This window comes from Oryctolagus cuniculus, chromosome 3 (assembly GCF_051225735.1).
Source record: "Oryctolagus cuniculus isolate XC-2025 breed Fujian yellow rabbit chromosome 3, ASM5122573v1, whole genome shotgun sequence".
Lineage (NCBI taxonomy): Eukaryota > Metazoa > Chordata > Mammalia > Lagomorpha > Leporidae > Oryctolagus > Oryctolagus cuniculus.
The window spans coordinates 1,262,880-1,276,263 of NC_142869.1; the positions used below are offsets into that span (position 1 = coordinate 1,262,880).

At 54.8% G+C, this 13,384-nt stretch overlaps 2 protein-coding genes across 3 annotated transcripts in view; both read left to right on the forward strand.

The window, feature by feature from the left end:
• The first annotated feature begins 623 nt into the window (after window positions 1-623).
• LOC100343695 (olfactory receptor 6B2) lies at window positions 624-3,176 on the forward strand. The gene is made up of 3 exons (XM_002723432.5): window positions 624-1,539; window positions 2,280-2,349; window positions 3,167-3,176. Exons 1-3 carry the CDS (start codon window positions 624-626, stop codon window positions 3,174-3,176), a joined length of 996 nt encoding a protein of 331 aa, XP_002723478.2.
• Window positions 3,177-10,917: 7,741 nt separating this feature from the next.
• The window catches only part of NDUFA10 (NADH:ubiquinone oxidoreductase subunit A10), a 45,514-nt gene continuing 43,047 nt past the window's right edge, over window positions 10,918-13,384 (forward strand). For both annotated transcript variants that reach the window (XM_051840752.3, XM_051840753.3), the window contains exon 1: window positions 10,918-11,031. In XM_051840752.3, the coding sequence (XP_051696712.1) occupies window positions 10,957-11,031 (75 nt within the window). In that variant the 5' untranslated portion in view covers window positions 10,918-10,956. The remainder of the gene's footprint in view (window positions 11,032-13,384) is intronic.

Consider the following 13,384-nt stretch of genomic DNA (forward strand, 5'->3'; position numbering starts at 1 on the left):
TGAGTGTGTGTGTGTGTGTGTGTTTGTGTACACATTGGAATGGGGTGAGTGGGAGCAGTGGACCTCACAGACCAGACACTGGCAGGGCTCACGTGTTCACACGCAGCAGCATCGCAGGCCCAGGGGCCCCTCCAGGAAGGCGAGCATGGCGCAGGTCTACAGCCGTGACAGCAGCTCGCCTGCTCCATGGAGAAGGTCTGTGAGCTGACACGGCAGTCACGCCAGCCTCACCATCTCTCAGATACAAGGAGAGGAGCAAGTTACACAACTGGGGCTCCCCATGAGAGAGGTGGTACTGGGAGAGGAGGCTCAGGGCACCCGGAGAACCAAGGTGTTGCCTGATTAGAACACAGGCCCCAACACCCGTGGGGAAATCGATGCTGGTTCCCAGCTGGTCCTCCAACAGCTGGGCAGCTGTCACTGCCTCCTAACCCACCCCTTTCCACTCATTATTGTGGCTATACTGCAGCACACAGCACTTTCTCCACTTGAAAACTTGGCAGGTAAACACAGTTGTCCCCTGCTGCTGCCCCCAGGAGTGAAGTGGCCGACTGTGGGGCTGGTCCCTCTCCTGAGTGTCAGCTTTGTGTCCTCTGGCTCCTGCTCTCTCCCAGCCACGGAAGATGAGGGGGGAGAATGTCACCACGGTCAGCACGTTCATCCTGCTGGGCTTCCCCACCGCCCCCCGGCTGCAGTACGCACTCTTCCTCCTCTTCCTGCTCACCTATCTCTTTGTCCTGGTGGAGAACCTGGCCATCATCTTCACCGTCTGGAGCAGCACCCCCCTCCACAGGCCCATGTACTACTTCCTGGGCATCATGTCCACCTTGGAGATCTGGTATGTGTGTGACATCATCCCCAAGATGCTGGACGGCCTCCTGCTCCAGCGGAGACACATCTCCTTTGTGGGGTGCATGACGCAGCTCTACTTCTTCAGCTCCCTGGTGTGCACCGAGTGTGTGCTCCTGGCCTCCATGGCCTACGACCGCTACGTGGCCATCTGCCACCCCTTGCGCTACCAAGTCATCATGACCACGGGGCTGTGCGTCCAGCTGGTGGCCTTCTCCTTTGCCAGCGGCTTCACCGTCTCCGTCGTCAAGGTCTACTTCATCTCCAGCGCCACGTTCTGTGGCTCCAACGTCCTGAACCACTTCTTCTGTGACATCTCGCCCATCCTCAAGCTGGCCTGCATGGACTTCTCCAGGGCAGAGCTGGTGGACTTCGTCCTGGCCTTCCTCATCCTGGTGTTCCCGCTCCTGGCCACCGTCCTCTCCTACGGACACATCACCTTGGCTGTCCTGCGCATCCCCTCAGCCACCGGCCGCTGGAGAGCCTTCTCCACCTGCGCCTCCCACCTCACTGTCGTCACCATCTTCTATACGGCCTTGCTTTTCATGTATGTCCGGCCCCAGGCCATTGATACGCGGAGCTCCAACAAGCTCATCTCTGTCTTGTACACGGTGCTCACGCCCATCCTGAACCCCTTGATCTACTGCCTGAGGAACAAAGAGTTCAAGGACGCCTTGAGAAAGGCTCTGGGTTGGGCCTAGCACTACAGTAGGATAACTATGTGCTCTAGATTCTAATTGGTGGCAATAAAGTCATAATATATGGCACTTTTTGCTTTGATTTTTGAACTAAATTTAATGGGCCTGCAGAGCTGTGTGCAAGCAATGAACTTTCCTATGGATGTGGTTTCTCAGAAGAACCAGGCTCATGTCCCCTCAGACCCTCCCAGTCATTATTCTTCCTTCCCAGAGAACCATAGTCCTGACTTCTCTGCTAGATAAGATTCTGATTTGGGTGCTTTTTAGGGTCTTATGAATATAGTCATAAAGTATTTGCACTTTTATGTTTAGGTTCTTTCATTTTTTTTTTTTTGACAGGCAGAGTGGATAGTGAGAGAGAGAGAGAGAGAGAGAGAGAGAGGTCTTCCTTTTGCCGTTGGTTCACCCTCCAATGGCCGCCGCGGCCGGCATGCTGCGGCCGGCACGTCACACTGATATGATGGCAGGAGCCAGGTGCTTCTCCTGGTCTCCCATGGGGTGCAGGGCCCAAGCACCTGGGCCATCCTCCACTGTACTCCCTGGCCACAGCAGAGAGCTGGCCTGGAAGAGGGGCAACCGGGACAGAATCCGGCGCCCCGAATGGGACTAGAACCCAGTGTGCCAGCGCCGCAAGGTGGAGGATTAGCCTATTGAGCCGTGGCGCCGGCCTAGGTTCTTTCATTTAACATGACTGAAGAATCCTTGGTGCTTTTGCATTTGGCAGTATTTCAGGCATCCTCATTGTCATACAGCATTTATATGTAACTGTCTATGCATTTATGTTGATGGACTGTTCTGAATGGTGTTTGAGGGATGCTGCTATAAGCACTCTGGTTCATATTTTACTTTATATAAACAGCTACAGGCTATACCTATAATTGCTGCAATATTAAGGCATGTGTGTGGTCAGGCTTAGTAGAAACTGTAAAACTGTTTTCCTGAGTGTGCATACCAATTCTTTTTTAAAGATTTATTTGAAAGTCAGAGTTACACAGAGAAAGGAGAGGCAGAGAGATAGAGAGAGAGGTCTTCCACCTACTGGTTCACTTCCCAATTGGCCGCAATGGCCAAAGCTGCGCCAATCTGAAGCCAGGAGCTTCCTCTGGGCCTTCCCACATCTCCCACGTGGGTGTAGGGGCCCAAGGACTTCGACCTTCTTCTACTGCTTTCCCAGGCCACAGCAGAGCTGGATTGGAAGTGGAGCAGCTGGGACTTGAATCAGTGCCCACACAGGATGACAGCACTGCAGGTGGCAGCCTTACCCACAATGCCACAGCGCCAGCCTCATGCATACCAATTTTGACTTGCACTAGCAGGATATGAGAATTCCAGGAGCTCCATACCTTCACAAACACTTAGGATAAGTAGTTTTCAAGTTAGCTATTCCTTGGAGGTTATTTGTCATTCTCTCAATGACCAACGATGGTGAGCAACTCTTAACATTTAGATTATTGAACATTTTGGTTGCCCATTCTGAGGTTCCTGTTTAAATCTGCCCGTTTTTGTAAAGAGTCTCTTTTGGTTTTTACCTGTAAGAGTTCTTACCTATTCTGGATCCAGCTGGTTTATTTACTGCAAAAACCTTCTCCGAGTTTGAGCTTTCCTTTTCATCATCACAGTGTCTTCTGATGGAGAGCCATTCTGTAATTTTGATGTCCCTTTTCCCCTCCTTATAGCTTTATTTCCCATTTAGAAATGTTTGCCTCTCCCAAGGGCTTGAAGACAATCTATTTTGCTCCAGAAGCTTTACTGTTTTAAGTTTCAGGTTTAAATTTGAAATCCTTCTGAAACTGATTATTTATGAGAAGCAACGTTCATTGTTTGTATGGACAGGAGGCTGACAGCATCCCACCCAGTTAGAGCAGACCACACTACCCCTCTGCCTGTTTATCCACCACACATCTGAAACACACGGGTCATCTGTGTGTGGACTGTCTCCTCCCACTGTGTGTGTACTCCTGCACCACACCCTGCTGCTGTAGTTACTGTAGCTTCCCATACATCTTACTTCTCTGGTAGAACGTCCCCCATCCCTGTTCTTTCACTTCAAGATGGCCTTGGTCATTCTTAGCTCATCCAAAATAGGGGGCTACACATTTTAGAATCAGCTTGTCAATTTCAACTAAAGAAAAATCTTATTAGATCTTCCCTGGGATTATGCTGAATTCATAGATCAATTTAGAGATAAATATCTTCACAATGTTGAGGCTTTCACTTTAAGAACTAGACATATACTCACTTCATTTACAAATTCTTCAATGTCTCTACCCTGCTTCATGATTTTCAGTATAGAGGTCTTTCCCATCTTTCTGGGTATTTCAAGATTATAACAGAAATGAAGTCTTTTTAGATTTTAATTCTCTAACACCTTGTTGCTCGTACATAGGATACAATTTTTAATGCTTTCTTTTTGAAAAAAGAAATCAGATACTTATAGGAAGTAGCAAAAAAAAAAAAAAAAAACCATACAGAAAGGTCCAGAGTTCAGGTTCCCCCAGTGATACCATCGTGCATGACTACAGGACATACCAATCCCAGGAAATTATTTGGTGCAATCTCAGAATTTATTAAAAACTGTCCAGTTAAACATGCACTCACATGTAGCACACATGTAGTTCCATGAAATTTTATCACCCACGTCTGCAGCTTCACAGGCTACACCACACTCAAGACAGAATATTTCCATCACCCTTGCATTTTCTTCACAGCCACACACTTTTCTGGCCTCCAACAGCCATTAATTTGTTCCCCATTCCTATAACTTTGTTATTTCAAGGATTCTAGAAAAGTGGAGTCATACTGTATGTAACCTCTTGAGATAAACTTTTTTTCACTCAGCATACCTCCCTAGAGACCCATGTAAGCTGGTATGTACCCCAGTCATTTGCTATGGATATACCACACTTTGTTGATTCATTCGTGTGTTGAGGGACAGTAAGGTTCCAATTTCCTGTGAGCTAAGCTTTCACTTCCAGGGTAAATGGCAGCGCCACCCTGCTGGGTGGTACGAAGAATCCAGTTCGTTTCAAGGTGACTGTCGACGTCTCAGCAGAGTGGGGCTGTTCATGCCCTCACCAGCAGCATGCAAGGAAATGGCTTCTGTGCACCTGGTGTCTCCATGATTTTCAACTTTGTCTGATTTTTAGAATATTTCATCAGACCTAATCCATGCATCTGTAGTGGTGATGAAGTTGGACATGTGAAATGTCTGTTCATTGTGTCTTTTCCTAATTGGGTTACTTGCCTCCAAACACTCAGCTTGCGAAGTTCTTTACTCTGGAAAAGCCTTTGTCAGATGTGGTTTGCAGAGTTTCTCTCCGTCTGCAGCTTGACTTCTCATCTTCTTAAGAGGGTCTCTCAGAGTAAGCCCTTTTTTTTTTTTAAATTTTTAAGATTTATTTACTTGTAAGGCAGAGGGACATAGAGGGAGAGACAGAGTGAAAGGTCTTCCAACCAGTGTTCACTCCCCAAATGGCTGCAATTGCAGGGCTGGGCCAGAAGCCAGGAGCTCCATCCTGGTCTCCCAAGTGAGTGGCAGGGGCCCAAGCACTTGAGCCATCTTCCTCTGCCTTCCCACGTTCATTATCAGGGAGCTGGGGTGGAAGTAGAGCAGCTGGGACTCAAACTCTGATACGGGATGGCACCATCGCAAGCCCGTTGTGACATTGCAGGCCCACTGCTGGCCCAACATACTGTTTGTTTTCACTTTGGAGAAGTCCAATTTATCAAGTTTTTTTTTTTATGAATTGTGCTTATGATGTCAAGCCTAAGAATTCTTTCTCTAGTCCTAAGTCTGACATTTTCCTATTTTTTCCCCTAAAAGCTTTTAGATTTGTATTTTACATGTATCCATGGTCCATTTTAGGTTCGTTTTTCTGTGTGAAGCTCAGATTTCATTTATCTCCTGGACCTCCAATTGCTGCAGCACCATGCTTACTGAACTGCATCTGCACCACTGTCAAGTCTCAGTTCAGAGTGTCTGTGTTGGTTTAGTGTGGATCCTCTGTTCTGCTTCACCGATGTGCCTGTGACTACCAGTCGTGAGCAGTTCCACGAGGTCCTGATTAATGTCACTATATATAAACCTTAACAACCTGAGAGTGAGTCTTCCCACTGTATCCCGTTTCAAAATTACTGTGTCCATTCTAGGGCTTCTATGTTGTTCCCACACAAAGTTTATAAGCTTGTCCGTATTCACCAAAAACTAAAAAACCTTGCTAAGATTTTTATAGAATTCCATTAAACTTACACATTGGAGAACTGGCACTGTTACTCTGCTGGTTCTCCCAATCTGTGAACACTGAAGTCTCTTCAGTACTGAGGATTTTTGTACTTACCAACGTACAGAGCCTGAGACGCTTTGTCAGGTTTAGACGTAAGTGTCGCATTGTTCTGGAGCAATTGCATTCCACCTTTTATTTCAGTTTCCAGTTGTTAGTGTGGAGAATGCAGCTGACTTTGTTATCTTCTGTGCCATCTTGTGTGTTCGCCTTGCTGAACTTGGCTCTAGGAGCTGAAGATTCTTTTGGGTTTTCTAAGCAACACGCATGTACTCTACAAACAAGACAGTTTCCTTTTCCATTTCAGTCTCCTGCCTTTTGTACCACTTACGTGTGTGTGTGCATGTGCCCGTGTGCCTCCTGTCACTGGCTGACTTACATGTGTGTGTGCATGTGCCCGTGTGCCTCCTGTCACTGGCTGACTTACGTGTGTGTGTGCATGTGCCCGTGTGCCTCCTGTCACTGGTTGACTTATGTGTGTGTGTGCATGTGCCCGTGTGCCTCCTGTCACTGGTTGACTTACATGTGTGTGTGTGCATGTGCCCGTGTGCCTCCTGTCACTGGCTGACTTACGTGTGTGTGCATGTGCCTGTGTGCCTCCTGTCACTGGTTGACTTACATGTGTGTGCATGTGCCCGTTTGCCTCCTGTCACTGGCTGACTTACGTGTGTGTGCATGTGCCCGTGTGCCTCCTGTCACTGGCTGACTTACGTGTGTGTGCATGTGCCCGTGTGCCTCCTGTCACTGGTTGACTTACGTGTGTGTGCATGTGCCTGTGTGCCTCCTGTCACTGGCTGACTTACGTGTGTGTGTGCATGTGCCCGTGTGCCTCCTGTCACTGGCTGACTTACGTGTGTGTGTGCATGTGCCCGTGTGCCTCCTGTCACTGGCTGACTTACGTGTGTGTGTGCATGTGCCTCCTGTCACTGGCTGACTTACGTGTGTGTGTGCATGTGCCCGTGTGCCTCCTGTCACTGGCTGACTTACGTGTGTGTGTGCATGTGCCCGTGTGCCTCCTGTCACTGGCTGACTTACGTGTGTGTGTGCATGTGCCCGTGTGCTTCCTGTCACTGGTTGCAACTGTCAGCGTTCTGTAGGTAAGAGTGATGACAGCAGAAATACTTGCCTCGTTTTCCACTTGGAAGGATCCAGTTTTTCAGTTAACTATGATGTTAGCTGTAGGGATTTTGTAGGTGTGCTTTATCAAGTTAAAGAAGTTCCCTTTAGCTCTTGCTTGCTGACCAGTGATTTCATTTTAGTGTGAGTGTTGGACTTCGCCAAATGCTTTTTCTGTGTCAGGCAACCTGATCAGCAACTTGTCCTCTTTAGCCTGTTGCCGGGTAGATTCCATTGCTTGACTTTCGAACACAAATTTAGCTGTGCAGCCTTTGAACAGATCACTTTGGATGTGCACATTGCTCATTTTATATATTGCTAGAATCAGTTTGCAAACATCTTGTTAAGGATTTTTGTGTCTAAGTTTATGAGCGAGAACAACCTACAGGTTTTATTTTTCATACCGTCTTTGTATGCCTTTGTTATAAAATGGGTTAGGAAGTTCAGTACTCTTCTATATTCTGTAGACTTTTTGTAAAGTTGGTGTTATATTTTTAAATTCTCGGTAAAATTCTCCAATTAAGCCATTTGAGGGAAAGGAGACTTTTAAAATTAAGCATCCAGCTTCTTCAATGAGTCTCTTCAGGTTAATGAGTGACCAATACATAGGGCTTGCATAGGCTCTTCTTTTCTATTTGTTTCCTGTGCTGTTTTTCTTGGTGTGCAATGGATAACTTGCACCTATTTTTTTAGAATTCCATTTCTGATGTACTCAAAACACTGGAGAATATTGTTCCGTAAAGTTGCCCGGGTGCTTCAGCAGGTAGGTGTAACTAACCACGGTCTCACGCACGTGGATGTTTGACTGCTTTAAGCCGCACATTAAAATAAAACGTCACTTTTATTTAGGCTCGTTTACTCTCCCCCTTTCTAACAACAATTGCCTCGAGAATTTCCTGTAAGTATGTTAAGCACCAATTGAATGCCCTGAACATTCTGGCCTCAACCACGAAGTGATTTTAGAACTCAGGAGGTGCAGGCTGACCCATCGTGTTCCCTGCACTCCTCTCCGCGTCCTTCCTGACCTGCTGTCAGCAGGCTGCCTCGTTTTCCTTCCCTGAGGATGTCTGTCTCCCCTTTGTTCCTCAGGAATATTCTGCCGGACGTGAGATGCGCTGCCAGGTGGACTCCTTCTTCCTCTGCATCGCTGGGGTCTGCCAGCAGAGCCATCAGGGAATCGCTCGGGAGTGGCACTGACTACAGCCATGGAAAAGAAGGAGGGGACATATCCCAGAAAGCTGTAACATCAAACCAGGCAAACACAGTCCCCAGGTGAAAACTAGCAGATCATTATCCCCCTGGAATATGGATGACATTTTTAAAAACGTGCAGGGGCTGGCACTGTGGTGCAGCCTGTGGCATGGCGTCCCATACAGGCACTCGTCAGTGTACCAGCTGCTTCACTTCCAATCCAGCTCCCTGCTGATGTGCCTGGGAGAGCAGCGGATGACCCAAGTCCTTGGGCCCCTGCACCCACGTGGGGGGCCCAGAAGAAGCTCCTGGCTCCTGACTTCAGATGAGCTCAGCTCCAGCCGTTATGGCCATTTGGGGAGTGAACCAGTGGAGGGAAGACCTCTCTCTCTGTGTGTCTCTCTCCTTTTCTAACTGTTTCAAATAAAAAAAAAAATCCTTTCAAAATATGCAAACAGAATTCATTGATCCGAATATTTTTAAATGACACACATGATTTAATGGAGATTTAATCCAGGGATGCAAGACTGGTTTAACAGTCGAAAGCTGGCAGGTGTCACCTACCTACCATGTTCCCAGCCAGGGAACAGTGATCACACCGACTGATGCAGTTAAACTATTCAGCAAAAGCCTACAGCTATTTACGTAAAAACCCTCACAGACACAACAAAGGGAACTGATTCAACTTGACACGGGTTTCAGTTTCCGAAGTTCCATGGAAATCTGTAAAAGCATCCACAGCTAACACCCCAACCGCAACGGAATGCAGGAGGCTTGCTCCCGCCATTGCTGTTCCTCACTGCACCGCCAGTTCCAGCCAGAGATACAGGGAGAGGCGAGGGGGGCACGGGATTCCGACGGGGAAGGCAGAGGTAGAATTCTGTCCACAGGACAGGACGCGCACAGACCTCAAGGACTCCACAGGGCCCCCATAACTTACTCAGGGACCATCGAGGTCATGGCATGGAAGCCGACAGACAGACACCAACAGTGGTTTTATTACTGGCAACGAGCCCGAAATACCACCGAGTACAAATCCGAGCCCCCGGGGACAGGCCTTGCACGCTGCGGAGCTCCCAGGAGAGAGCGCAGAGGTCAGTCCGCGGGACACCCGTGCTCCTGGCCCGGGAGAGAGCGCGGAGGTCAGTCCACGGGACACCCGTGCTCCCGGCCCGGGAGAGCGCGGAGGTCAGTCCGCGGGACACCCGTGCTCCTGGCCTGGGAGAGAGCGCGGAGGTCAGTCCACGGGACACCCGTGCTCCTGGCCCGGGAGAGAGCGCAGAGGTCAGTCTGCGGACACCCGTGCTCCTGGCCCGGGAGAGCGCGGAGGTCAGTCCGCGGGACACCCGTGCTCCTGGCCCGGGAGAGAGCGCAGAGGTCAGTCTGCGGACACCCGTGCTCCCGGCCCGGGAGAGGTCAGAGGTCAGTCCGCGGGACACCGGTGCTCCCGGCCCGGGAGAGCGCGGAGGTCAGTCCGCGGGACACCCGTGCTCCCGGCCCGGGAGATAGCGGAGGTCAGTCCGCGGGACACCCGTGCTCCCGGCCCGGGAGAGAGCGGAGGTCAGTCTGCGGGACACCCGTGCTCCCGGCCCCGGCCCGGGAGAGCGCGGAGGTCAGTCCGCGGGACACCTGTGCTCCTGGCCAGGGAGAGGTCGGAGGTCAGTCCGCGGGGACACCCGTGCTCCCGGCCCGGGAGAGAGCGGAGGTCAGTCCGCGGGACACCCGTGCTCCTGGCCCGGGAGAGGTCGGAGGTCAGTCCGCGGGACACCCGTGCTCCCGGCCCGGGAGAGAGCGGAGGTCAGTCCGCGGGACACCCGTGCTCCTGGCCCGGGAGAGGTCGGAGGTCAGTCCGCGGGACACCCGTGCTCCTGTCGCAAGGGGACTCGGGGACAGGGTTCTGGCCGCTGCTGGTCTCTAAACTAAAACTCACCGAGCTAACCTGTCAGTCTCAGGGCAAACCCAGCGCCCGCTCCACGGACGCGGACAGGCGCTTCCAAAACGCCCCGGCGGTGAGGGCCCGCTCCGGCCGCCAGAGCCGGACACTGCCCTTCCCTCAGGTCGGTCACTACCGGACGGGCTCCCCCAGACCGCTCTCCTGAGGGCCGCGAGTCCGCCCAGCGCCAGCCCGAGACGCCCCCGGAAGCGGCCGGAGCCAGACCCGGAGGCCCGCGGGGCCGCCCCTCACCCACCCCCGGAACCCAGAGCCCCGGGGGTCACTAGGGTCCGCGCCCCTCACCTAGCCCCACCCCCGGAACCCAGAGCCCCGGGAGGGGGTCGCTAGGGTCCGCGCCCCTCACCCCACCCCCGGAACCCAGAGGCCCGTGGGTCGCTAGGGTCCGCGCCCCTCACCCACCCACGGAACCCAGAGCCCCGGGGGCCACTAGGGTCCGCGCCCCTCACCCACCCCCGGAGCCCGGGCGACAGGGGTCCCGCCCGGCCCGCGCCCCTCACCCACCCCCGGAGCCCGGGCGACAGGGGTCCCGCCCGGCCCGCGCCCCTCACCCACCCCCGGAACCCAGAGCCCCGGAGGCCCGCGGGGCGCGCCCCTCACCCACCCCGGAGCCCGGGCGACAGGGTTCCCGCCCGGCCCGCGCCCCTCACTCCCCCGCCGGCATCCAGGGTCCACGGCGACCTCCACGAGCGCCCAGCGAGCCCTCCAAGGCGCAGCCGCCGAGCCCCGGCCCCGCCCCCTCTCTGCCAGGCCCCTGCCAGGCGCCGCGGACAACCCGGAAGTGACGTCACTCGGGCGCGCCGGCGGCGGGGAAGGACCCGGTCGCCGTCTCGTCCCCGCAGGTCCTTGAGCCGGAGCCGAGCGCTTAGCCATGGCCTTGAGGCTTCTGAGACTGGCCCCGGCGTCCGCGGCCGCGCGTGGTCTGGCGGCCGGCGCCCAGCGCGTGGTGAGACGGGAGGGGCGGCCGCCGCGGGCGCGTCCGGTCTGGGGCGGCGGTGCCCGGCGCCGCCGTCTGCGGGACCCTGCTGCCCCTGGCTGGTCGTGTGGGTCGCGGCCAGGCCCGAGAGGGCCGCGAGCTCCTCCGGCGCGGCCGCCTCGGTCACTCATTCGTTCATTCATTCGCTCACTCACGCGGTGGCTCCGCCGAGGGTCAGGCCTGGCGGGCGCTGGGCGGCTGCGTTGCGGGGGAGGCGCAGGTCGCCCCCGGCCCAGAGAGCAGAGGGCGGCGCTGGCCTGGCCGCGGGCGTCAGGAGACCGCATTTCCCGCTCCGTGGCTGCGCGAGTGGCGGCGGCGCCGTGGCGGCGTGTTCGGGGGAGCCAGGCTGCGGAGGGGAGGGGCGGGTGGCCGCTCTCCCGTGGGCGGCCCCTGGGTGCCGCCGGTTACCTGGACGTTGTCATACCGGGCCTCCTCCGTTTGCTGCTGCTGTGAGTGTGCGCGTGCTGTTTGCAGACACGGGCCACGCGCGTTCCCGTTCAGGTGCCCTCGGCCTCCCCCCGCGCGCTCCCCCGAGCCCCGTCCGCGACTCCACGCGGCGTCTGGTTGTCCGGCCTCTTGGTCGTGCCAGTGCCCCGGACCCTGCTCGGTTTGGGTGACCTGCGCGGTTTGGAGCGGTGTGCGGCAGGTGTTTCTCCTGATTCGACTCGGTCGCGAGGCCAAGGGCTGGGCCACGGCGGGTCGCGGGCGCACGGGGACGCGGCGCCCCGCAGTTGGCGTGCCCCTCGCCGCCCGGCTGAGAGCGAGCTGGCGTCTCTGCTGTGTGCTCTGGGGCAGTCGGTGGCAGCCCACACGGGGGTGCGGAGCTGTGCCCCTCCGTGCGGGCGGACTGATGAGAAGCCACCGGAAGTCTGTGTTCTCGCACACTCACTCCGTTGCTTGCTTGTGCTATGCTGTGGTTAGAATCCGGCACTGCCTTACTTGGTTGCTCGCGGTTCGCTTGGCCTCCGTGTCCCCGCGCTGTCCCCTGGTTGCGTGCGTGTGAGCGCGTCCCTCGGCGCCCCTGTGAGGTGCAGGCCTACAGTCAGCTCTTTCCCCAGGCAGCCCTGCCCTTTTCCTGGAGGCCGAGCTGTCTGCTGTGTGCTCACTGCGCCTGGCTCTGGCCCTCAGCGGGTGGGCAGGGACACACACCTGTGGGCGCTCCTCCTGGAGCCAGCGGAACCGCGTTAAACTGTGGGGACTCACGCGCCGTCCCCAGCTCTGACGCTCGCCGTCGGGGTCCGTCGGGGTCCTCTGGCCGCGTCTCCTCGCCAGCCTGTGCCGTGTGACTTCCCTCTTAGCGGTGACACTTGGCCCCGTCTGCACACACTTGCTTAGTGTGTGTGTGTGTGTGTGTGTGTGGTGGTGTCAGAGTTGAGCCCGACCCCGTGGGCCGCTTTATCCCCTAGCGTCGGGTGCTCGTGGGGGCAGTGCCTCCTGCCCTCCTCTTACGCTGCGTTTGGTTCTCAGCAGTTTTCCCCTCACTCCCTTCAATTTCTAATACACATTTTTTAAAAAGATTTATTTCTTTATTTGAAAGAGTTACACAGAGAGAGGAGAGGCGCGCGCGGCGGGGGGGGGGTCCTTCCATCCGCTGGTTCACTCCCCAATTGGCCGCAGTGGCCGGAGCTGCGCCGGTCTGAAGCCAGGAGCCAGGAGCTTCTTCCAGGTCTCCCACGTGGGTGCAGGGGCCCAAGGACCTGGGCATCTTCTACTGCTTTCCCAGGCCACAGCAGAGAGCTGGATCGGAAGTGGAGCAGCCGGGACTAGAACCAGCGCCCATGTGGGATGTCAGCGCTTCAGGCCAGGGCGTTAACCCACTGGGCCACAGCACCGACCCCGCCTAATACATATTTTTAAAGAGTTATTTATTTTACTTGTTTGAAAGAGAGATTGAGAGAGAGGTCTGCTGTTTCCTCCCCAAATGCTCACAACAGCCAGGGCTGGGCCAGGCCAAAAGCCAGGAGCCCGGGACTCCATGCAGGTCTCCCACGTTGGTGGCAGGGACGCAAGTATTGGGGTGATCATCTCCCTCCCAGGCATGTTCGTGGGAGCTGGTCAGAAGTGGGGGACCCAGGACAAAGCAGGCACTCCGACACGGGGCAGGAATCGCAGCCTCGCCCTGTCCCCCCCCCCCATTCCTGGTATTTGAACACGCTGGTTATGGGCCCCCCCATTCCTGGTATTTGAACACGGCTGGTTATGCCCCCCCCCCCCATTCCTGGTATTTGAACACGGTGGTTATGGCCCTCCCATTCCTGGTATTTGAACACGGCTGGTTATGCCCCCCCCCATTCCTGGTATTTGAACACGCTGGTTATGGCCC